The following is a 22,064-nucleotide window of genomic DNA, read 5'->3' as shown; positions in this document are numbered from 1 at the left end:
CTTTCAGAGTGTTTCCACAAAATGATCTTTGTGGCTCGAAGCACTGACGTTATTATTCAGTAAAGAGAAGGGACTTTTATTTAAAAATTTACAACTGAATGTCCTTTCCATTTGTCCTTTCGAGAATTACTTGAGTGATGAGCTTAGTTTTAATTGACCGGAAGGGCTCCAGCCTACTCGGAATTGCGGAACCTAAACTGAAAAAAGCCTACTTCGCCAGGTAAACCTAACCTACCCCAATACTTATCCTATCCAACAAGGGAAAGGAATCCGAACTGAGTTCAAAGAACTTCCAATTGTTATCTGTTCTTACAGCCAACAAATCATTTCCACCTAACCCCTAGAGTTTCATACCGCCCCCTCCCTCTTCCACCAATTGACTATCTACTTTCGCCAAAGTAACCTGATACAATGACACATGTTACATTTCACTTGCGCTGCTATATAAAAGACATTTGTTCCTATCGCAAAATATAATCCATTCCGTCAGGAACTACTGAGTTGATTGGAACAAGAGAGAACTGTCAACTACAACCACGATGAATCCCAAAACTCGATCCAAGTTTATTCATTTAGTACTGGTAGTCTTCACTGCAATGGTTTGTGTCTTTTTCTCTCTGTTATTTTGGAAGCGAGTTATTTGAGAAAGACTTTTTAAATTGTATCCGTCCCAGGTATGTCTAGCGGACGGGCATGCACGTCTTCGCGATCCACCATCTCGATCTAGCGCATGGCGAGAAAACTTCAAAACACCTCCAGACTATAACGTGAGTCTCATTCCATTTTAAGAAAAGAAAATTCAGAAAATTACGTGTCGAATAACCGAGTTAATGGATTTCTTTAGGATACGGAAGGATTCTGTGGTGGTTTTGAAGTAAGTCCCTTTCCAACACAAAAGTTAAGTTTTCAAACGATCCTTGAAATTATTTTTACTATGTTAATATCCTGGACGGGTTTGAATACAAATTGGACCTCAATTCCTTAGAGGCAATGGATGGTGAACGGGGGGAAATGCGGCATTTGCGGAGATGCGTTTGATGAAGCGGTAAAGCCACACGAAGCTCCCGGTGGAATTTTCGCAACGGGGACTATTGTTCGCAGATATACACAGGGACAAACTATTCCCGTCAAGATCGAGATTACAGCAAAGCACAAGGGTTTCTACGAATTCAAATTGTGTCCTAACAACAACGTCCTTCGAGATCCTACTCAAGCATGTTTTGACAGGTTTAAACCAAAGTTTGTACTTGTATAAAACTCTAGACAAGTACTAATTGCGAATCCGAACCAGATTCCCACTATCTTTTATCAGTGTCGAAGGCATAATCAGCAAAAGGATTTTTGTCGATTCGGTGCCTCAGGGCACGTACGCCGCTGAAATCATATTACCACCCAAAGTCACGTGCAGCCAGTGCATCATCCAAGTAGGTTTTAGCATTAATAATGGGCCATGTTACGTTATTACCAAATTACAATTAAAAACCGATTTTCAGTGGACTTACGTGACGGGCAACCGATGGGGCAGATGTCCTAATGGAACAGACGGACTGGGATGCGGACCTCAGGAGACCTTTCGCGCTTGTTCGGATGTAGCGGTTGTTTCTACTGACGAGTAAGTTTAATAACCCAGTCATCTTTAAGAACCTAAAGTTTTACAAAAAAACAATTTCTAGTTAGTACGGGTGGAAAACGATAAATTATATTAAAACATGTTTAAACTATTTAGACAGATTTCTTTTTATCGACTTACTTCTTCTGTTGAATTAACGTTTCATTTTGGTTTGTCTCAAATTCAAAGAATTCTTCCCACCACAACACAACCTCTTCTCGAAGGATCGACCACTTTCCAGTCAGTTTCGACAACACTTCCGCCAACCGACGTTACCCCATGCAAAAATTACGTTCCAGCTCCAAATCAGAAAGAGACACCCGGAATGGCGGATTGGTGTAAGAAAAACTGCTCCGGCAATAATTGCCCACCAGACTTCTGCGTGTGTTCTGAAAGCGACCAATAGCTACGTTTCAGAGGACGTTAACCATAGAAAACACCATCATAAGAGTTTATTAGAATAATTACAAAACCATAGACCGATTAATTTATATCTAGCGATAATTCAAATCAAGCTAAATAATCTACCAATAAAAAATTATGTAACATTCGAGATCGGTAAATAATTTGAAGCGGTGTTGTCTAAAAGTTTGAAATAGAAACTGATATAACATCCCATTATGCGTCGCCTTCATAACTGGAAAGAAAAGAGTCAGCAGCACCGAAAATTACAAACGAATAACAGACCAAGTAGAGAAAAATGTCAATAAATATTGAAGTTGATGGCGAAAGAAAATGCTTTCTGAAGAAGTGCATGAAAACTCGAATTGAAAGATGGACAATAGTGAACGCAGTTGAAATAGAATAAAGGAAAAATAGACGTCTGCCGAGAAGAGAAAGACTGAGAGAGACAGAGAATCAGAATGAAATGATTAATTTCCGATATTTGAGGGGGAAAACACTTAAAGGAGTAAAAATTGTTTGTGTGTTGTGAAGATTGGTGTCATTTATTGCTGACGTCTGTTGGCATTGACCGTGTCGGGCGCCCGATAAGTGATACCAAAAATGTCCTCCTGATAACGCCTCTCGTTCTGCGCGATTAAAAAAAGAGAAAATCGTCATTACCTCTGTTATGTTTGCCTTCTTCTAATTGACAAAACAAAGGATCCATACTCGCAGTTGCATGAGAAAGTCATCCGATTCTTCGGCATTCAAACTGCCGGCTTTCTGAAACACCATTCGCAAAGTGCTGGCTACGTCTTCGGCCATCGCGCAGTCGCCACACACATAAAAATGACCCATTTGCTGAGTCAACATTCGATAAACTAGAGGAGCGGCTTCCAGCAACTTGTCTTGGACATAAGTCTACATTCGAAAAATGATTTCAGTCTGGAAAACATATTTACAAAATTTGAATTATGCAAACAATATACCTTGCGAACGGGCGGGTGGCGGGATAGAGCCAAAAAGGCGTAGTCTAAAATTCCCGAGGCAACCATGGTCGATTTTTCTTCGACGAACAGATCGCAATCCGGAGAACGGTAGCCCGTGAACAACAGCATGGGCCCCATCTCCTTCCCTTCTAAAGTTGCATAACAGGTTACGGCGGCGATTACTTTAATGAGATGAAACTTGATAATTAGGTTTGTTAACTAACTCGATTGAAGGGCTTGTTTGTGTTGCCAAAAGCCACGGAAGGGAGCCACACCGGTACCCGGACCGACCATAACCACTGGTCTTTCAATTTCGGTAGGTAAGTGAAAATTGGGTGCGCTAACAAACACAGAAAAGAGAGCGTCAATATCAAGTTTTGGGTGAATCAATAGGGATGAATACAATTAATTACCTGCGAAAAAAGCACTGGATTTTATCGCCTTCGTTCAACTGAGACAGGTAACTGGAGCAAACGCCGTAATGCATGGGACCTTCGCCACCTGTCCGTTTCGTGGATGTAAAGATAAATGTGAGAACGATGACTGGCAAAAAAAAAAAGTTGTAGAGTAATGAAAATAAAAAGGACCTTGCGTTTTGAAGGCGATGACTGCTGCGGTAATATCGATTTGGAGTGGATCGATCAGCGGAGATGAGGAGATACTGTAGAAACGAGGTTGAAGTAGAGGAAGTTGAGACACGAGTAGAGCAGCGTCTATGGCAACTGAAGGGAATTCTAAAAGAGTTTCTAGCAGATGAGGAAAGCCCCAGTGTTTCCAATCTTCGTATTCACTAGCGTCCTAGGTTAAAATAAGGCACAAACAACTTCAATCAAATTGAGAGCAGCATTCAAAAGATAGCAATCGAAATACGGTTGCAAGAAGCTGGAGGCGTCGCTTGTCTTCCTCGGAAGAGGCGTGAGCTGCAAGCAGGGCCAGAAGGGTCTGTGACGTCGGAGTTGTGATATCCAGATAATGGGACAAGAGCGTCCGAAAACTGCAAGCTGGCAGGCGTTCTTGATTCTGCCACGTTTTCCCACCATCTACTGCCAATCGAGGAAGATAAAAAATATATCAGGCCATTCAAATGTCTCGTCCGCTCCGGCTGTACCCAGATGCAATAAGTTTGGTTAATAATACATCGCTCTTGAAAGGAGGCTATCTGTAGAACTGCACTGTGAGTGCACTGTAATGAGATGACATGATCACACCCCAGTGACCGTGGCCGCAAAAGCAGCCATACTCAACTTTTCACCAGTACGTTCTTATACGACATTGCTAAGTTGTCAATTAGTATCCCACAGCGGGCTGCCGACCCAAGTGCACTGCAACCCGAAGCAAAAGTTCTTAGCCTCCTCCCCTCTTATTTTTCATTTAGAAACTTGTGAGCAGCGCAAACGTCATCCAACACTAACTAAAGAAGCAATGGAAAGGACCATCTTCGTCGACGTCGATGGCTAATGCCGGGCATCATTTCTCTGCGCATCGCAATCAACTTTGGTTTGCCTTTCACAGCAGTAAACAAATTCCGAGAATGTCGAGCGAATATCAAGAACCCCCTTACGCAGTATTACCATACGGAGTCGTAACTTCCGTATGGTAATTCAATTAGATTCCCTTACTTGCCCTATCGACCTTGCGACAATACCTTTCTGCTCTGCAAGTGTTTGCAGCTGGAGAGGGCCGTCGGGTGGCAGGGTAGAATTGATGCCAAGTCGATCAATCAGTCCAGTCACTAGGGCCTGGTCGTTGACAGCGAACACGCCAACGTGATCACCCGGCTCGTAGGTGACCGCCGACGTCGCCGAGTTGCGAGTTCCGTTGATCCACTGGCTGGTGATTTTCAGTCCAACGTGAACAGTTTTACGACCATCAATGTCCTTTGCTAACGTCACGTTAAAGACGACAGGGCATTCGGTGACGTTCTTGGCGTGCGTCTGCGACAAGCCTGACGAGGCGATAACAAGATAAAATTTCATTGTCTAGGAAAAGAAACAAGAAACGAGGGGGAAAAAACAAGAGCAGCTGCTTCAAAAGCCGAGTTGATGTAGAAGCCTGTACCTGCAACAATATCGAGGATTGGTTTCTCCTGGGAGTTGACGATAGCGAAGCGAACCGTGTCCGAAGTAATAAGATCTCTGCGCAATGTGGCACTGACGTCGTCTATATTGACGTCGTCTTCCAAACAAAAAGTCTCGCAAGCCGTCTAAAAACACGTTTCGAAAATTTCAAATGGCATCGTTATTCAAAATCTGTATTTCTATTTGAAAGAAAATTAAGAAAGATGGAGTTTCTGTTTGACGAGGAAAAAACGTCAACTTCCCATTGACTAACGAGTGCTCTTTTTGAGGACGATAAAATAACGAAGCAGCATTCATTTCGATTGATAATTACCATCCGGGGTCCAAAGGGAATGTGAAACTTCCGACACCCAATTTCTGATTGTGACATTTGTCATATCGTAATCAGTCTCAAACTGTCAAAGGAGGGTGATTCCGCCAGAACGAACTTGGCTTCACCGTCACAAACTTGTCAAATAGTTAATTTTAGCTACTAGTTCCATAGTTGGCCTGATCACTTTATCCGAAATCGATAACGACACACATAACTACGAGGAAACACAGGGAAATGACAGTTTGAATGAATACGCACGTGGAAGACTTGCTGGGCCCATGATTTGAAAGTTTGCTCCTGGCCACTCAACTCGTCGCCGCAAATGACGGAGGCAAGCCTCTCGCCGCCGAGGCTTCCAAGTAGATCATCGATGTAGAGGCCGAAACCACAGAAATTTGGATACGCGCTGGATCCCAAAGCAAACACGGCAAACCTAATGAATTTCGACGTTAATTAAAATAGTCTTCCGCATTTAGCTTAAGAAGCGGAACGACAGGTCAAATTTTATTTATCTCTTCCATTCGAACTTTAATCGGATCAGACTTTTCCAAATGAAATTTTAGCACCAGAATGACAGCTTTAATGGCATTGAAAGCTCAACAAACAAACCTCTTTAACGTTAGCATGTTTAAGTGACTAAAGAAAACAGTTGAATCAATCCAATAGCAGAATCACAAACACAAGTCTCTTTACCTGACATTACTTAGAGGTCCGAGACTGTCGACCGAGGATTGTTGAAGCTGATCGAACGAAAAACTGCGCAAGCTATGCTGATCGCGGTTGAGAACTCGATTAAGAAGCGGAGTGCCGGTCTTGGAAGAACTTGTTCACATCGATAAACGGTTGCAAATTAAGCCTCTTATTAGAAAAAGTTGGCAACAGTGCAAAGAGTGGAGTGAATCCAAACATAATAGGAGACATTTACCCGAGTTGATATTTAGGTTGAGTAGCTATGGGATGATGTGAGTGGTGGTTGTTGGCCATTCCGCGCACTTCACGGGCAAACGCCTAGAGAATACCCGACAATCGTGTTCATTAATAACAATCCAACAAAATGGCGACGGAAAAGCAACGAAAGGCTCGCTTTGGATCAAAGTGTGAAAACCGCGGCGATAGGCCCTCGCTTGTTAAATAGTAATAGATTGCATAACAAATCAAGCAGTCAGATCACGTAAGTAAAAGGTTCCGTCTTATGATTACGTCGTCAATGTAGCTCTGCGACCTCTCCCATGGCAGATTCATACATTATCAGGTTTCACAATGAAACGTTTTCCATGCTCGATCCTCATTAATGAGAGAGAGCTAATAAGCAGCATCTATATTGATCGCTGTTTAACAAGGAAGACGTGAATCGTTTTGTTTTGGGGTGGGTTACCGACTGATTACTCTGTCCAAACTACAGACGAGAGACCGACACGAAAGGATTAAGAATTCCACGATATTCCGGAACAAAGATGGAAGAAAAGGGGAGGGGACCGGAGAATGAAGGCATGGGGGCGGACGGAGATTGCCAACCGAGATTATAAGAAGCTTTTCTCTCCTATTCACATATCCGCACCGCAGTCAGCAATGGAGAGGGAATCTCACAGCTCGCCGTCATTTGTTTCCATTCTTCTTTTTATTCTTTGATTTTCACTCAGCGGTATGTATTGTAATGTACTTTTAGATTTGCAATCAAGGGTAACCAACCTCTCCATTCTCCGGTGGATCTCCGTTGCCGAACGTCGACGTCACGATCATCACCAGCGCTTCGTGCTCAAGATTGATGACGTCGTAATCCGCCATGCACATGACCTAAAAAGATATAGAGCTGTAAATACCCATTGAACTTTCAACACACACACACACAACAGAGGTAAAATGCACGCATTGAAACCCACACAATTGCATGATTGAATTCAAAGGACAGTTAACAGCACGATACCAAACCAACCAAGAATTGCTGCTTGTGGTGTACGGTATTGTAAGTGCGGAGCGAAAGGCGGAAAAGTAACTCACGCAATAAACGGACTATATTGTGTTACTCACTTGTGCATTGAAAGCGTGGTTGAAGAGCTCGGCCAGCATGTGAGCGTACCTTGTTTGATTTGAGGGGAGAAAAAAAAATTTAACATTGTACGGATTGCGAAAGACTCTGTACGTCGTCGTACTACTTTAGCTGTTTAAAGGAGTTTTTTAAAAAAGGACCAAGTATAAAGGGGGGAAGAAAGAAGAAGAATGGAGTGTTCACTTTTCTGATTTGCCCGTCTCGGTGGCGTAGAGGATGGCGGCTTTGATACGACGCTGCAGGGCTTTGCCGAAAAGATTCGAAGTGAACTTGACGGCCCGTGCAACCTCCTTGAAACGATACTTGACACGACGTCCTCCCGCACTTCGTCCGACGGCCAGCAACCCCAACGCCGAGCCGGTATTCGTGTCTTCTTCATCCCACTGGAAATTCTTCCAAGCCACCTCCTTCACAATTTCGTGTGAATAGACAATATGAAATCAAATTCCGGAGAGTCACCAAAGTTCACGACATCATTTCAAGTTTTAAAAAAAAATAATAGTATCTTACATCAGAACATTACGAGTAATTGAAGGACTAATTTGGCAAATAGTACCTGATATTCAAACGATGGCTTGAGGGAATAGCAAACCATTTCCTGATGAAAAACGGGCGTCAGAGAACCGGAGGTTGGTGGGACGATCCAGACCCACTCGGCTGGACAGCCGCCTCTTAGTCGAAACTCCGTTTCCATATGTCTTCGTAGATTTTTTCCCCCCATTTCAGAGAGGATGAGGGATGAAATTGAGGTAAAACGAAAATGAGAGAAAAAAGATGAGAAACGCGGTCAAGTAAATCTACGGATTTCTAGTCGACGGGAAAGACAAGTGCATGCTGGACCAAATTTTCCTCTGGAGACGTAAAAGCCGCTTTCCTATCAGGATACGACACCGACTTCTCATATCGATCCGGTCGGCACGCACAGACATCTGAGAGCCAGCCCAAGCATGAAATAGCTCGTCAGAATCAACAAATTGAGTCATGTGTTGTTCGCACGCGGATTCGCTGCTGAGCCGGCTCCGGAAACGATTTACCAGCTTACACGACGAGCGAAAACGATCATGTCGACATGTCAACTTACTTCATAAAAGATTCGGAAGCTGTGTGATGATCGACGATAGTCACGTTCATTTTCTAAAAAAAAGCGGAAAATCATAAAATAGTAATTTAATAAGAATTTCCATCCGATTTCATTTTTCAACATGTAACTCTGCTGGCCAAGATCCCCAACCTGATAGCTGTAGAGAACGGCGGCGTTGATTTCGATGACAGCCCGATCCTTCCACAGGCTGGAGTGCGTCCGAGTGTCCAGGCCCATTCGCTTAGCCACAATCTATAATAAAATAGCCAAGCCAATTAAAGCACTATGTATGTAAATTGTGTCTCACACAGTCTCATCCAAGCGTTGTCGTGCAATGCATATTACATCATAGGGAAGGTCTATCTGGTCTACCTCAAGTTGATTATATCGATGCGTGTCGCCCAGATCGCGAGTGGCGATCTCGGTGGTCATGTACCAGCCGTTGAAGGGCACGGCCGTAAACTGGAGTCCACCACAATCAAAGGCCATGCTGGACACAGCTGGAAGGGCATACCAGCGAAGCCCGAGCTCGGCGAACCAATCGTACCTGAGTGGATGTGTTGCAAAGTGTACTCATTAAAAATGCAGTCTACTTGTTTTTCTCTTGTACATAGTCGCAGCCAACTTGCAATATAATATGTCTCACAAGCATCATTTGTATCTGTTTGGCTGGCTCTTCACGGTAGGCGCATCATTAGAAAAAACAAACAACAAACGACTAGGCGAGAGATTCAATTACGTCGGGTGATGGAGTGGCACTTCCATGACGAGTTCTGGCGGAAGGGTGAAGACTTCCGGATAGAGACGGTTACTAGCTTGAATGACTAAAGGCAGCAAGTCAAATCGCGTTCCCGCTCCGACCCATCCCAATTTTTGACACACCTATAAAACGTTTCGCGTTAGGCACCAAAAAAGCGGAGCAGCTTTGCACGGAGGCACAGCAATAAATCGTAAGTAGCTTACTTCGGTGAATTCCACCGTCGCAGGATCTCCTATGACGGTGCCATCTTCCATATTCCGATAACCTTAAAGCCAAAACAAATTGAAGAAAAAAAGAAAAAAATGAATAAAAATGTCTATGTCATGTCTTTTAAAATGTTTTGAAAAGTCAATCGGTAAATTTGGCTATCTAAATTTAGAGTACCTGCGTAACTGATCAATTGGGCGTTCCAAATGCGGTAATCACCCTGGCCCGGTTTTCGCTGGCAGAAGACGGTCGCAGCCGAACTAGACAAAACACAACCCAGTGTCGACGAGAGACAAAGGGGCTTTCATCATTATTTGGCCATTATTTTATTCATCGAAGCAGAAACAGTCCATTCAGGAATAAAGGCCACCGTGTTTCTTTGGAAAATTTTCTTTTCTTTTTTCTTTTTACAAAGGGGAAACTTTGGGAACAAAAAGGTTAAAGGGGAAATACACAAGATGGGAAAAGAAAACACGCGCCCCCCCCCCCCCCAAAAAAAAAACACAAAAAAGAATTCAAAATCGATCAAAATGTATAGAAAAGGTATTTTTACCGAATGTTGCCTTTGTTTGTCCCGTATTTGATATGGTTACAAAGAGCTTCAAACATGCCCTGTGCCGTGGTGACGTGACGTGCGTCAAACACCTTGTCCCCATCGATTTTGTCGAAAATAGAACCATTGAGAGAAATCAGGAATTAGACGAATGAATCACACGTAAACACTTTTTTCCCCCAATAAAATCGATAAGTAAAGACGCCTTCCTAACATGAAACAAAAAAGGAACTCCCCGTTTTCCCCGCGACAAATCCAGTTTTCTCTACAATATCGATCCACGACAGATGTTGAATGTTAACAGAAACATGATCGCATTTCTATCGGGCAAGGTATAACAATCACAAACAGCGACGACTCGAGAAAACGATATTTTCGTCCTTCCACCTTTGTATTCGTGTAGGAGGATGTCTAAATGAAATTCAATCTTCGTCTAACAGGACATGTTCACGTCCGAATGAAAACAGATCGGCAAACAAAAGAAATGGAAAAATGGAGGGAAAAAAAAAACGGAGGCTTCATTTGATTCTCCGTTTACAGGAGTAACACCATACGCAACACGTATAGAGTAGTATGCTGTGCATTAACTAGCGCTTTTCTCCTTTTTTAGATCGGAGACCGGCTGCTGAAGCGCTGATGGCCGTCACCTGGTCCGTCTTGTATTTGGCGATAAGGACAGATAGTAATCTCATAAAGTTGTTTATATCCGGTAGGCTTGAACGGTTGCATCAAAAGCGCTACAGCATTCTACACCTTTCGTGCCTATTTCTTTCGCTCATAAATCGTTTGTCGATATGTTTTCTTTTTTTTCCTTACTTCCCATCACGGTCTTTATTGTCGTTCGCCCTATTGCGAACCGTAATGGCGGATCGATTCCGTGTCGACAAAATTATGGGCATCCTATTTACTTATGGACTACTCGGAGATACAACAATGGCACTCGTCTCTGCAATGTCAAAGAATGACGCCCATTGTGAATCTCCATTAATCTCCAATCAATATTTGACAAATAAAAGCAAAAATTTCAATGAGCGTAAAATAAAGTCTAAACTGACTTGTAGTTTGGCCCACTGGATGCGGCCGATACAGCGGGCTGAATTCCTCCAGGCGAGTTTTGCGCCGAACGTCAATTCCGTCTCAGTCAGGTCGTAGGTGCCGGTCAGGTGAACGTCCCGACGTACAGATTCCCATCGGGCTCGATGTGATTCCGTGTCCAACCTATGTGATGTTGGGTATTCCATCGACGAAAAAAGTTTAACGCAAAATCAAATCTTATCCTTAAGCCACTGAAGATGCAGTGTACCCTTTATCCCATAAACTCGAAAAGAAACAAACAAACAAACAAACAACCAAAAACAAGCCCCCCCCCCCTCACCAAAAGAGGAAAGATGAAATAGATAAGCCTATGTAGACGCGATTTATATTCAAATGTTGGAATAGCAATTCAGCGCATTTGATGGGATCCCGATCTCCAGTGACCCAAACATAAAAGAGACTCGGGGAGAAAACATGTCCCGTCGAATATTTCTCGATAGAGTGAACTGCTTACGTCGGATTCAGTTATTCCAAAGGTAGAGAGAGCCCTGACGGCCTAGCAAGATAACAGTGACACGATACACACAACTACAGCGACGCCGAATCATTGATGCCCAATGCACGTAACTTCTCCACTTTTTTACCGACTGACGCAGTTTTCGCTTTATCGAATAGTCAAATTTTTTCGCCTTTGGATGGTCTCGTGAAAGACCTACGTGTCGTCCTCGACGGACGTCTTTTTCCACCCTGTCTGTGCATGCATAAATTTTGGTTATTGACCGATTCCATCGATTTTTAATTGCAGCGCCCCTTTCAATTTCTTAAAGGGCAGTAGACAAAGAGGGTCTTTGCCAATACGCCGTGCACTCAAATCGATCAGACCTCCACCCCAGCCCCATCATCACTTCCGTCCATCGGACAGGGAGCTCGGAAAAAAAAGAGTCAGTCGACCGGACACGAGCCTATTCATCGGGTTTTCGATCCGCATTGACACGCAACGAAGCACAATGTTAGTGCAGAGTCGCCAGATTCCTTTCGAATCTCTCCACATATATTGCCTTTTAGCCTAAAAAATGACTCTGTAATTGTCCGACAGCGATTGAAAATGGAGAAAATGTTCCACGTCTTTTGTGCCCCAGTAGCGGGGGAGTCTAGATATCAGATTAAAATGACTAAGCCTTAAATGATGGGAAGAGGGTTCTGCATCCAAGATCACTAGTTAGCTACCCCCCATCTTACGAATATTTTAATTTCGCACGCTCCTTCGATTATTTCGACCTATTATCAGGAAGCGAAACTGAAGAAAGGGAAATGACGGATTATAACGAGCTCATTCTAGCACATGTGAGGAAAAGGAGGGAAACAAAACAACAATACAACTCAAACTTTCCATTCGCTCATTATCCGGCGAGTAAGGAAGAACACCAGGAATGAACGTGAGCGGTGTACATGATACTAATAATGATGCCGTAACGCGAAAGTACAGTATGGAAAGCTCAAGTTTTTGAGCATGTTTGTTTGTCGTCGTCTATTATTCCGCGTTCGTGAAGCCGTAGACAAATAATCTGCCGCATCAAAGTAAATATCAGACGCGACTCCTCCCTCCTCTCCTCCCGTGCACACGGTACGGTACATGCAGTAGTGGTGCCGGCTTCCTTTTTTTTATTGTCTTCTTACTTTTCTTTCGTGTAGATCTTTCTTTGTATGCTGCAGAACCCCGAGTTTCTACATGGGTGCATTCAGATGTTTCGAGGAGAAACGCGGTTAATTGCGGTCAAGATCAATCAACCCCAGAGCCCCATATCCACCATCCAACTCGACTTTTAGCGCTTGCAACTCCGGTCACCGTGAAAACAAACAAGTTCTTACTGCTATAGATATATAATTAACGCCAATAACCATTATCGCCCCTAATGGGAGGCTTTCATGTCCGGGAGGTGGAAAAAACAAACAAACAAAAATCAAACAAAAATGTAGGTAGGCCGCAACTTGGCATGACCGAAATGTCTCGAGACGCGCCCCCGCTGTCGAATCGTCTTTGATGTCAAAGTTTTTTGGGTTACCTTGGTAATGGAATAGCAAAGTTTTCACACCGAAGGGAATTCGGACGAGACGTCGGCGACAAGAAGAGCGTAAAAACTTTGATCGACAACGCCTGTAAGAGTCTTTAAAGCAACCGTAACACTACCACTACTATTGAGATGTTTTCATTCATTTGAGTGTCGCTACTAACTCTGACTTCTAACTGTAAAGCAACTTAGTCCCTTATGCTCGTGGGGGGGGGGGGGGTTAACTACCAAGAAATGCGGAATGTGGCTGTGCTGCCATCACGAAAGGAGATGAAAAGAAACCAATAATAATAACATTTTACCTTTTAATAGATGAATAATACTGTTCGAGAAATTCTTTGGCGGAAGTGAGAAGGGCTTCTTCATCTTCGGGTAGTAGCTCCCGGGGTGTTGGATAAGACAGACGCGGGTCCGTCAAGTGCCAGATACTCGCCCGACAAACTTGCGATCCGCATCCGCTCTCCTGGTTGCAAGGCATCACATGGAAGATCAAAAGAACACATGCAAAATTATTATTCATGAGCTGTCTCTCTCTCGTTTTCATTAACATGGTAGACATGGAATTGTTGGAGACGGGTCGGGGGAATAATGGCGAGCGGTTCGCCACGCAATCGGGATACACAAGAAAAATCTCTGCCTAGAATCTAAATTAGGCGAAACGCTCTATAAGTTTTTGGATTCCTCAACTGTGATTGATGCTTTGACAAAGGATACCTTTCAATCCTGGATGCTCCTAGAATTCGTTTAGAAAAAGCTCCCTCACTACATGGGCACACACAAAGAAATCCTAGATTCGTGTTTCAATCGAGTTGCTGATCTTTTTGATGTAAAAATGGCATCCACTATGCCCTAAAAGTTCCAAACGAGAGCTGAATATCATTTCTGCCAGGCTTTTGACATCACGACGACGAGTGACTCAAATTCGATATGTCGAGCGTCATCAGCGGCAGGAGGAGGGAACCCATGCAACACACCGCGCTGTGGCATTGGGTGAATCAGTCAACAACGAGGTCATCAAAGATGCAAGGGAGCGCACGTGATGGCGGCTTATAACATGCTTTTGATCGGTCAATATAGCAAGCCGTTTATGTCTGACGTCATTTTGAATCGATGGTCAGATCAAGTGTTGGATTCAAGAGGGGGAGGAAACTAGAGAAGTTCACAAAGTCTTGTTTGATCAAGTTGAATACACATGCAAGACAGGGAGTTGTCCTCGAGTTTGAGTTGTCGTCAGCCACTAAAGACATGGAAAGGAAGACTTCTTTAACTCCCCCCCCCCCCGAGACACATGGGGCTTTTAGCTATCCCAATTAACTAATTGCTCGACGGGACAAAATTACGCGAATCGAAAAAGCTCCCGTGCCGCTGACTCCAAGCCAACGTGAAAAATGTCATTTCACGGGAAAATGGATCATGGAAGTTCTCGTGATAAATCAGGAAATGTAAAACAAAATTCACTGAAGAGAACGTGACAATACAGCAAGGAATGGGGAGTGAAACGGCGTCAAACGCAACCCTCCCCCAACACACACATTTGTTTTATTTCTATCTTCTTCGCTTTTGATATATTTGCCCGACACGAATAGCTAAACGTTTCTTTTTTTTCCATGACGCAGCCGTCACGCTCGTGGGAATATAATGGTCCGCGAGACCTCCCCAACGATGCGTACCTATCCACTCTCATCACTTTGGCTCGTGGGGTGTTGAATTAAAGATGACTCACTTAAAGCGGGCGGAAATGTAACAGCACTCGGCGCTATTAGCAGTCGAATGTCAATGAAGATGAGAAAAGAGGCAATGTTAAACCAAAAAGTATAGTATCTTAATCATGGTTCGATGATCTGTACAAGTAAGTCACCAGGTTTTCCCAATTCGATTATGTTAATTGTAGCAGCAGCCGGCCTGATCCTTTTGCTCCCTTCACGAAGGACGATGCTGCGCATCTCAAATTTTTACTAGCCCTCATGCTTTAAATGAAAGCCTGCTGCACGGACCTGATACGATTTCGACAAGCTTGTTACAAATCACCTGAAGATCATATTCTCAATAACATGAGCTTCGTTTAACCATTTTCTTTTTAACGGATTAGACCCATCGAAAACAACAAACAAAAAAGGAGCCGGATTAATTGAGTCCTGATTAGTCATTTGATTTACGTACCGGATTGGCTGTGCGGTAGAGACTGTCGTACGACTCGATGACAGCGGAATGATTTTTGAGGCGGATTGGTTTGTTGCGTGACGGCGGCGGTGGATGCATTTGCACCTGCTGATGCCCATCTTTCGATTCCAGGCCGCCATTTAGTTTGGAAGTCATGATTAGACTGACTGCTGCTGCCCGGTCTGCTCGTGACCGTCGTCGATGCAGTGGAAGAGTAAAAGTGAAGAGATTCGAGGAAACTCACGACAACTCGTCGGTCGTAGTACCCGCCTCCACCCGCAGCACTTGGCCGCATATCTCGCTCCTGGTGTTGAGGGCTGGGCTCTTCCAGCGTGGTGGCGCGCATGATCCAGCTGGCATCCACCTCGAAGTTGGAAGAATCTATTCAAAAATAATTGCTGTTAGAAAACCAAGAAGAAGAAAATGTCTCTAAACGCTTGTTGCTAAATACATAAAAAAATCCTGGCCTGCGGTTCGAGTTAGTAGGACGCTAAGAGCATTAAGATCTCGTGAGTTGCCGTCAAGAGGCGCCGGAGAACTCAACGGCAATGAGATTAGTTGATTTATGAATGAGGCACACGTTGACTGGCTCTGAGACAACTGTCAGCGTGCATTACGATCTTCGACGGCAGAATAAAGAGACGCGCTCTGTTGGACCTCTTTTTTTCCCTGTACCTTTTTTTTTTGTCTCGATCGATACGCGCTGCTTCTTCTTCATCGAAGCCACTCGTTTGATTGAGTTGTCGGAAGCAGTCGATCGAATCGTAAGATATGAACGTATTCCGACAATTCGTACGTACCTTTTCCCAACCAAATATTGATTAATATTTACAAATGAAGACGAGTCAAGGTATCCAGATGTTACCGTGTTGGATGTTGCCATCTTCCTAGTAATGGGATCAAAGGCACAACACTCGCGGTGATTACTGAATCACAAAAAGTTGTATCGTTCCGTGGTTGGCTATGCGATATTGACCTATTGTACACCATCACCGCATATGGTCTTGATTGGTTTTCTATTACAGTCTAGTGATTTCCCTAGTGATTTAATTGCAATTATTTCATTCGCTCCAGTAGAAGTCATCAATCGTAATTGTCAGCTTATGCAAGAGAAATGAAACTGGTGCATGACTGGATGGTTATGTGGAAATGTCAGTTCTCTCATGTTTTCAATGATGACAGAATCGATGCTAAGTATCACAAGAGGTTGAAGAAGAAAAATAAAAGCTTCCCATCGAGCCAGGTCCCTCACTGGAGAAAGTATTAGGGGCTAAATCACGTTGGCTAGGGAGATAAAAAAAGAGGGGGGGGGGAGGAATGAACACAATAAAAGGCCAAGGAGCTGGTGGAATAAAAGGGCTCCTCTTTAGGTTCACGAAAAGAATTTGGGTTCGGGAGATTGATCTTTCACTAAGTCACGTTCAATGCGTAAATAACATCCCTTCATCATCAAAGCGTTATACCCGAATCCCGATGCAAAGATTATTTCAGACGTCATCGCGTGTTCTACAGCCATCATCAACTCGACTTCCGTTCCGGCGTTCTTTTTTTTTTTAACAACAGGCTTATGGTGTACGTGGGTGTGCTACTTTGACGCCAGAAACCAGTTCTCTTTTAAATGAACGCTGAAAGTCAATTACTCAAGTTGCATCCCCGTTAGACATCAGCATCGCTAGTTTTGCATTTAGCCACAACTTGTTCCCCGAATATCCCTAGCAGTATACTACTGTACTGCGCAAATCGCTTCTAGCACTCGCTACTGACGTACGTTTACAACAGTAGGTCGTGGCATTGGCTCGATAACACACCTGCACCAATACAGATCACTCAAACCTATACAACAGTTGTATTGAGCCGGGTGTCGGATCGAAAAGATTGATGTCGAGGATTAGCTTTAGCATCGGGATAGACATTTTTTCGTGGTTGCCAAGGTTAGCATCTATTTGTCTGTAATGGTAGGCGTGAGCGCTATTAACTCGTGAAGGGGAGCCCAGTCCACAACATTCACATCCGGGGCTTGGGATTTTCTCGTGGGTGCTAATGCGCCCTCAACCGAGGGTTATCTATGTTGATGGATCAGGAGTAATATCGATCAGAAGCGTCAGGACTGTCTAAAAAGGGGGTCGTGAAAATCCCCACAACAGATGCGGGACGAATAAAAGAGCTTTGGTGGCTCACACAAGCGGCAAACGCATTCCATTTAATCTCTAAGGGGTATGGATCGTCATCTTCTAATGGGAAATCCCCTAAACAAACATAGGAGAAACTTATACATAGTAAAAAAATCATGATTAGGCATGCGTTCTTATATGATAAGCTGTTTGATTAAAACTTGTGCACAGGATTTCTTTTTTTTAGAGCTCATAGCTGGTAGTAAATTATTCATGGATCATGGTTCATGGGGTTTTGGCGACTAGGACCAGCTGGGTCGCTTTCTCCATACGTGTTAAACCAGTCTGGCAACACTGAAATCGAAACACGGTGTTTTCTCCGTTACCAAACAAAACATTTTTCTAAAAACCTGTTTTTGTTTGTGATATTTAAGGGCTTAACGCCCGTTTTTCTTTTTGTAAATTTCCAGTTAAAAAGTTTACTTCCATGGTGCTGGGTTGTTATTTCAGAATTCTAAAAGTCAATAACAATTCTTTATAATGGAGTCTGCCAAAGCTAATACACAGCACAGTACCAGAAGCAGAGAATTCTTAACAAAGTCACTTTTAGCAGGAGGTATATAACACAATAATTCTTTAAATCTTTGTTAAATTCTAATGTCTAAACTTTGATCAGGTGTGGCAGGAATGTTTTCTAAAACAACAGTTGCCCCTCTTGATCGAGTAAAAATTCTTCTGCAGGCCCACAACAAACACTACAAGCAGCACGGTATTTCTAATAAGCTGACTCATCATTTCATCAAATAATGTGTTTACAATAAAAAAAAAACAGGAGTGTTCTCGGGGCTGGTCAAAATTGTCAAGTTTGAAAATTTGTGGGCGCTGTACAAAGGAAATGGGGCCCAGATGGTCAGGATTTTCCCCTATGCTGCTACACAGTTTACCTCTTACGAGGTTTATAAACCTATATTTGGGAATTTGATGAGTCAACATCACTTTTCCAAATTTTTATCTGGCTCTGCAGCTGGAATTACTGCTGTGTTGCTTACTTACCCACTTGATACCATTAGAGCAAGGCTAGCCTTCCAAATTACAGGTGAACACAAATACTCTGGAATAACACACACCGCAATCACCATGTTTAAAGAGGTATTTGAAAATAAGTCCCTTACATCAGAGTAATTTTTAATGTTGTGTGCTTGTTAACAGGAAGGTGGAGGCAGGGCTCTATATCGTGGCTTCACACCTACTGTTATAGGCATGATACCTTATGCAGGACTGTCATTTTACTGTTTTGAGGGCCTCAAATATTGCTGCATGAAACACCTGCCTCAATGGACATGTGAGCCTTGTCCCATCAACTCTGGTACTAACACACAAAAAAACAGTTCTTTTTGTTTAATAACAACACATTTCTCAATCTAAAAGGTGGCCTGGTTTTAAAACTGTCTGCTAAATTGCTGTGTGGAGGATTCGCTGGTGCCATTGCTCAAAGCTTTGCATGTAAGAATTTCTTTGTTAGAAAAAACGAAACTAATTGAATGGATTTAAGAATGTTTGACGTTCACCACATAGATCCATTTGACGTCACAAGGAGGAGAATGCAATTAGCACAAGTGACTCCTGACAAGCACCACTGGGGGTATGCAATTTACCTAATACTTATAGTTCTCAGAATTTGATAAAAAGTATAAATTTTTTAAATTTTTACAGCCGTTTGGGAATGGTTGCTACTTTGGTACAAATCTACAAGCGGGAAGGTATAGTTTACGGACTATACCGAGGAATGTCTATCAATTATTTACGAGCTATCCCCATGGTAGCTGTTTCATTCACAACATATGAGCTCATGAAACAGATGCTCAAACTTGATACGGGTATTAAGATAGAGTGATATTTGTTGCCATCCATGGTTCAGTCCTTGTTTGTCAAGCTTAGAACGTAAACAAAATTTGAAATATTTTTTTAAAGGGTTAAGCAGACAAATTTGATAAAAATGACAAGACTGTTTTAACTTGTATACAAATTGTTCATACGATCACGAGATGCCATAGTGCTAGCAATAATGCTCTTGACTACAAACAGAAATGTTTGTTCAGAAATGTTGAAATAGAAAAAAGATTTGTATAGTGAATTGAAATAACTCATTGTAGTTTATTCTTTCAAAATTATGATTTGTTTCTTTTCTATGCTTTGTGGACTACAGAATATATAGATGAAATTACTTTGGCAAATTTTAAACTTTATTAGCATTAAATTGCTACAGCTTAAAGAAGCAGAGCAATAAAAATAGTTTCTACATTTCTGAAAAGTCCTTTACTAGGCGGAGAAATAAACTGACGTTAAGGGGCTCAATGTGTAACTATGCAGCGTAGCACGTTGCATTAGATTACCTACGCACTTAAAGGACTCGAAGCAGTGGGAGACGAAGATGTAATAAAATTTGTTACGACTAACGACCTCCAGCTCGTTCATTTAAAGATTCACGTAGCTCGCTTTAGTTAAATCGGACTCGTGTAAATGCTACATAGTAGCCTGTGGCTATTACGAACAAGAATTTAACTTTACACATACGCGCATGACGGAAAAAAGAATATTATGGATGTATTTCCTACCTTTTAATTGGTGTGAAAGGCCCGATGTGTGCTGATAAAATGTGCTGTGCCTATTATTGATTTAGGTTTACTGCAAGTGGTCATCTTATGTCCTGTAACACCGATCATGGAAAAAAATCAAAATTAATGTCTTTTAGTTTAAACATAAATTGAGGCCTCTCAAGACAAAGGTTTATGTAAAATTGCCCATCTGCTATATTAAAACAGGAAGGAAATGCAAATCAAATGAGATAAAACTTAATGCCAATAAAGTGAACAATAGAAACGACCTCGTGGTGATTAGATGTGTCAAGGTCAAGTAAAAAAATAGTAGATAGAAATTAAACTAAACAATACCTAGTAATGCCTTTCGAAATTCGTGAATATTTACCATACTTTTACTTCAAAATCACATACATTATACACGAGGTTGCTATTGTCATTCTATTGTGAGACTTCTTATTAGCTGACTGGCGAACTCATAACTCACAAAGAACTTTTGTTCTCATGAAAGTCTGCAACGGACCTATGGTGTGTGTGAACTGTGAATTTTGATTTGAAGGTTTTTCAAACAGCGTTGCATTTTTGAAATTTTCCATTAATAGTTTAGTTCAACAACGTCAATTCGCCAGTCACCCTTGTTGAATTGCTGGTAAGGCAGTTTCTTTCATGACATTAATTTTGTGTCTTGTGAAGCAAGATTAATCCAGATTTTGGCTAGATGTTAATAGATACACAATTTTCATTCACTCTGAAATAGTTTAGTTACGTGAATCTAGCCATTTGCAAAACAAAAATGGAGGCTGAACCAATGAAGGACGACGAGTTTCTAAGCATAAAATCTTCTTTGAAAGAATTCAGCGAGGTGAAATTAGTTTTTGATAACGTGACAGATAAGTGAAATGACCCTCATGATTCCCACCCACAGGCAAAGTTCAAGATGCTCGAGGACATTAGAGCCATTCGAATAAAAATCAAGGTGGCTCAGCAGCGTTCGTTTCGACTCCAAAATGAGCTTCAAGAAGGTCGAACTCGTTACGAAGAATTCGCTTCCCACTGCGACCGACTTCGTACAAGACTGCTTCAACTCTCTGGTTATCAGCGTGAGTATACAGTTAATTCTAGATTCCATAACGGCGATCATCATGTAAAATTACCGAAATTCCGTCTTGATTGTTGATTCCCCCACAGTGGAAATCTCGCGTCTGCAATCCCGTTATAGAGAATTGACCGCAAATCTCCATGCCAAGAACCAGGTACATGTGATAGAGTTTTTGCATTCGCTACATGCTGACCATAATTTACACGACTTTAACCAAAAAAGGAAAGCGAGAGCCAGTTGGAGAACCTCGAGGCAGAATTTGCCAGACAGCGAAATGAGACAACAACGGAATATGCAAGAAAGGGTAAGGCCAAATAGTCCACAACCTAAAATTGGATATCCCCTTAGGAAATATTTACCCGTCTATTACTTCCTATTGTCAGTGGAAGAGAAACGGCAGCAACTGGAGCGTGAACTGTCGTCCCTTCGTTCTGATTTAGCTGCTCACGACGATGACGGGATATTAGTGGAGCAAAAGCGGAAGGTAATGTATTACGACAATTCCATTCGACATAGCAAAACCATAGAGTAAGTCTACATTGATATTATTTATTTCTTCTACCAAGCACGACGAGGAGTTGGAATGTTTAAAGACCAACATAGCCATGGAAATGGAACAAGAGAAAGAGACTGTCCACCACAACAATTGCAAGTTGGTGAGTATAAATGTTCACTGCCGTTTCGCGTACATTTACCAAAAAGCTATTTTTCACTATAATTACAATAGAAAGCGAGTAGTTTACAAGAGAACATTCAAGAGCTGGAAACAAAACTTTTCATCCTCCGGGGAGGCCCTTAAAGTCTTTTCACACTTCACCGTCATTTTTTTGTGCCTCCTTTAAATATTGTGTAATCTACTCAGTCAGTTGGATAACAGATGGCATAGCCCACTCTATCATCAAATAAAACGCTAAGGAACCAGATCCATTATCTAACATCAGGAAGAGTCTTAAAGGATATTTGCGGTCATGA

General features: G+C 42.4%; 4 protein-coding genes across 6 annotated transcripts; 3 read left to right on the top strand and 1 right to left on the bottom strand.

The window, feature by feature from the left end:
• Positions 1 to 496: 496 nt before the first annotated feature.
• Positions 497 to 2,015, top strand: LOC124311325. The gene is made up of 7 exons (XM_046775771.1): positions 497 to 599; positions 675 to 767; positions 845 to 874; positions 986 to 1,227; positions 1,292 to 1,424; positions 1,494 to 1,612; positions 1,799 to 2,015. Exons 1-7 carry the CDS (start codon positions 540 to 542, stop codon positions 2,013 to 2,015), a joined length of 894 nt encoding a protein of 297 aa, XP_046631727.1. The 5' UTR covers positions 497 to 539.
• Positions 2,016 to 2,046: 31 nt separating this feature from the next.
• LOC124310869 (nitric oxide synthase-like protein) lies at positions 2,047 to 20,495 on the bottom strand. Of its 2 annotated transcripts, none has more exons than XM_046774974.1 (28): positions 20,382 to 20,495; positions 20,012 to 20,103; positions 15,286 to 15,666; positions 13,428 to 13,588; positions 11,077 to 11,239; positions 10,022 to 10,113; positions 9,646 to 9,728; positions 9,465 to 9,526; positions 9,241 to 9,383; positions 8,874 to 9,048; positions 8,652 to 8,753; positions 8,502 to 8,554; positions 7,977 to 8,118; positions 7,604 to 7,827; positions 7,402 to 7,450; positions 7,063 to 7,167; positions 6,299 to 6,381; positions 6,067 to 6,195; positions 5,632 to 5,806; positions 5,041 to 5,185; positions 4,628 to 4,927; positions 3,853 to 4,025; positions 3,570 to 3,780; positions 3,396 to 3,483; positions 3,207 to 3,322; positions 2,983 to 3,131; positions 2,723 to 2,914; positions 2,047 to 2,640 (listed from the first exon to the last, which is right to left on the bottom strand). In XM_046774974.1, the coding sequence occupies exons 3-28, from the start codon at positions 15,439 to 15,441 to the stop codon at positions 2,557 to 2,559; spliced, it is 3,555 nt and encodes a 1,184-aa protein (XP_046630930.1). In that variant the 5' UTR covers positions 15,442 to 15,666; positions 20,012 to 20,103; positions 20,382 to 20,495; the 3' UTR covers positions 2,047 to 2,556. The 2 variants fall into 2 exon arrangements, with proteins under 2 accessions (XP_046630930.1, XP_046630931.1); XM_046774975.1 differs by having other exon boundaries at positions 3,853 to 4,022.
• LOC124311290 (graves disease carrier protein-like) lies at positions 17,738 to 19,620 on the top strand. Its single transcript, XM_046775724.1, has 7 exons — positions 17,738 to 18,012; positions 18,073 to 18,165; positions 18,229 to 18,545; positions 18,606 to 18,762; positions 18,825 to 18,899; positions 18,972 to 19,038; positions 19,110 to 19,620. The coding sequence occupies exons 1-7, from the start codon at positions 17,937 to 17,939 to the stop codon at positions 19,288 to 19,290; spliced, it is 966 nt and encodes a 321-aa protein (XP_046631680.1). The 5' UTR covers positions 17,738 to 17,936; the 3' UTR covers positions 19,291 to 19,620.
• A 16-nt stretch (positions 20,496 to 20,511) lies between the features above and the next one.
• Positions 20,512 to 22,015, top strand: LOC124311408. 2 transcript variants are annotated; one of them, XM_046775886.1, is made up of 8 exons: positions 20,512 to 20,642; positions 20,751 to 20,855; positions 20,919 to 21,093; positions 21,182 to 21,246; positions 21,315 to 21,396; positions 21,476 to 21,576; positions 21,659 to 21,748; positions 21,820 to 22,015. In XM_046775886.1, the coding sequence occupies exons 2-8, from the start codon at positions 20,787 to 20,789 to the stop codon at positions 21,889 to 21,891; spliced, it is 654 nt and encodes a 217-aa protein (XP_046631842.1). In that variant the 5' UTR covers positions 20,512 to 20,642; positions 20,751 to 20,786; the 3' UTR covers positions 21,892 to 22,015. The 2 variants fall into 2 exon arrangements, with proteins under 2 accessions (XP_046631842.1, XP_046631843.1); XM_046775887.1 differs by having other exon boundaries at positions 20,617 to 20,642; positions 20,712 to 20,855.
• The last annotated feature ends 49 nt before the right edge of the window (positions 22,016 to 22,064 follow it).

This window comes from Daphnia pulicaria, chromosome 8 (assembly GCF_021234035.1).
Source record: "Daphnia pulicaria isolate SC F1-1A chromosome 8, SC_F0-13Bv2, whole genome shotgun sequence".
Lineage (NCBI taxonomy): Eukaryota > Metazoa > Arthropoda > Branchiopoda > Diplostraca > Daphniidae > Daphnia > Daphnia pulicaria.
The sequence above is the reverse complement of the archived record's forward strand: the minus strand, read 5'-3'. Positions and strand labels throughout refer to the sequence as shown.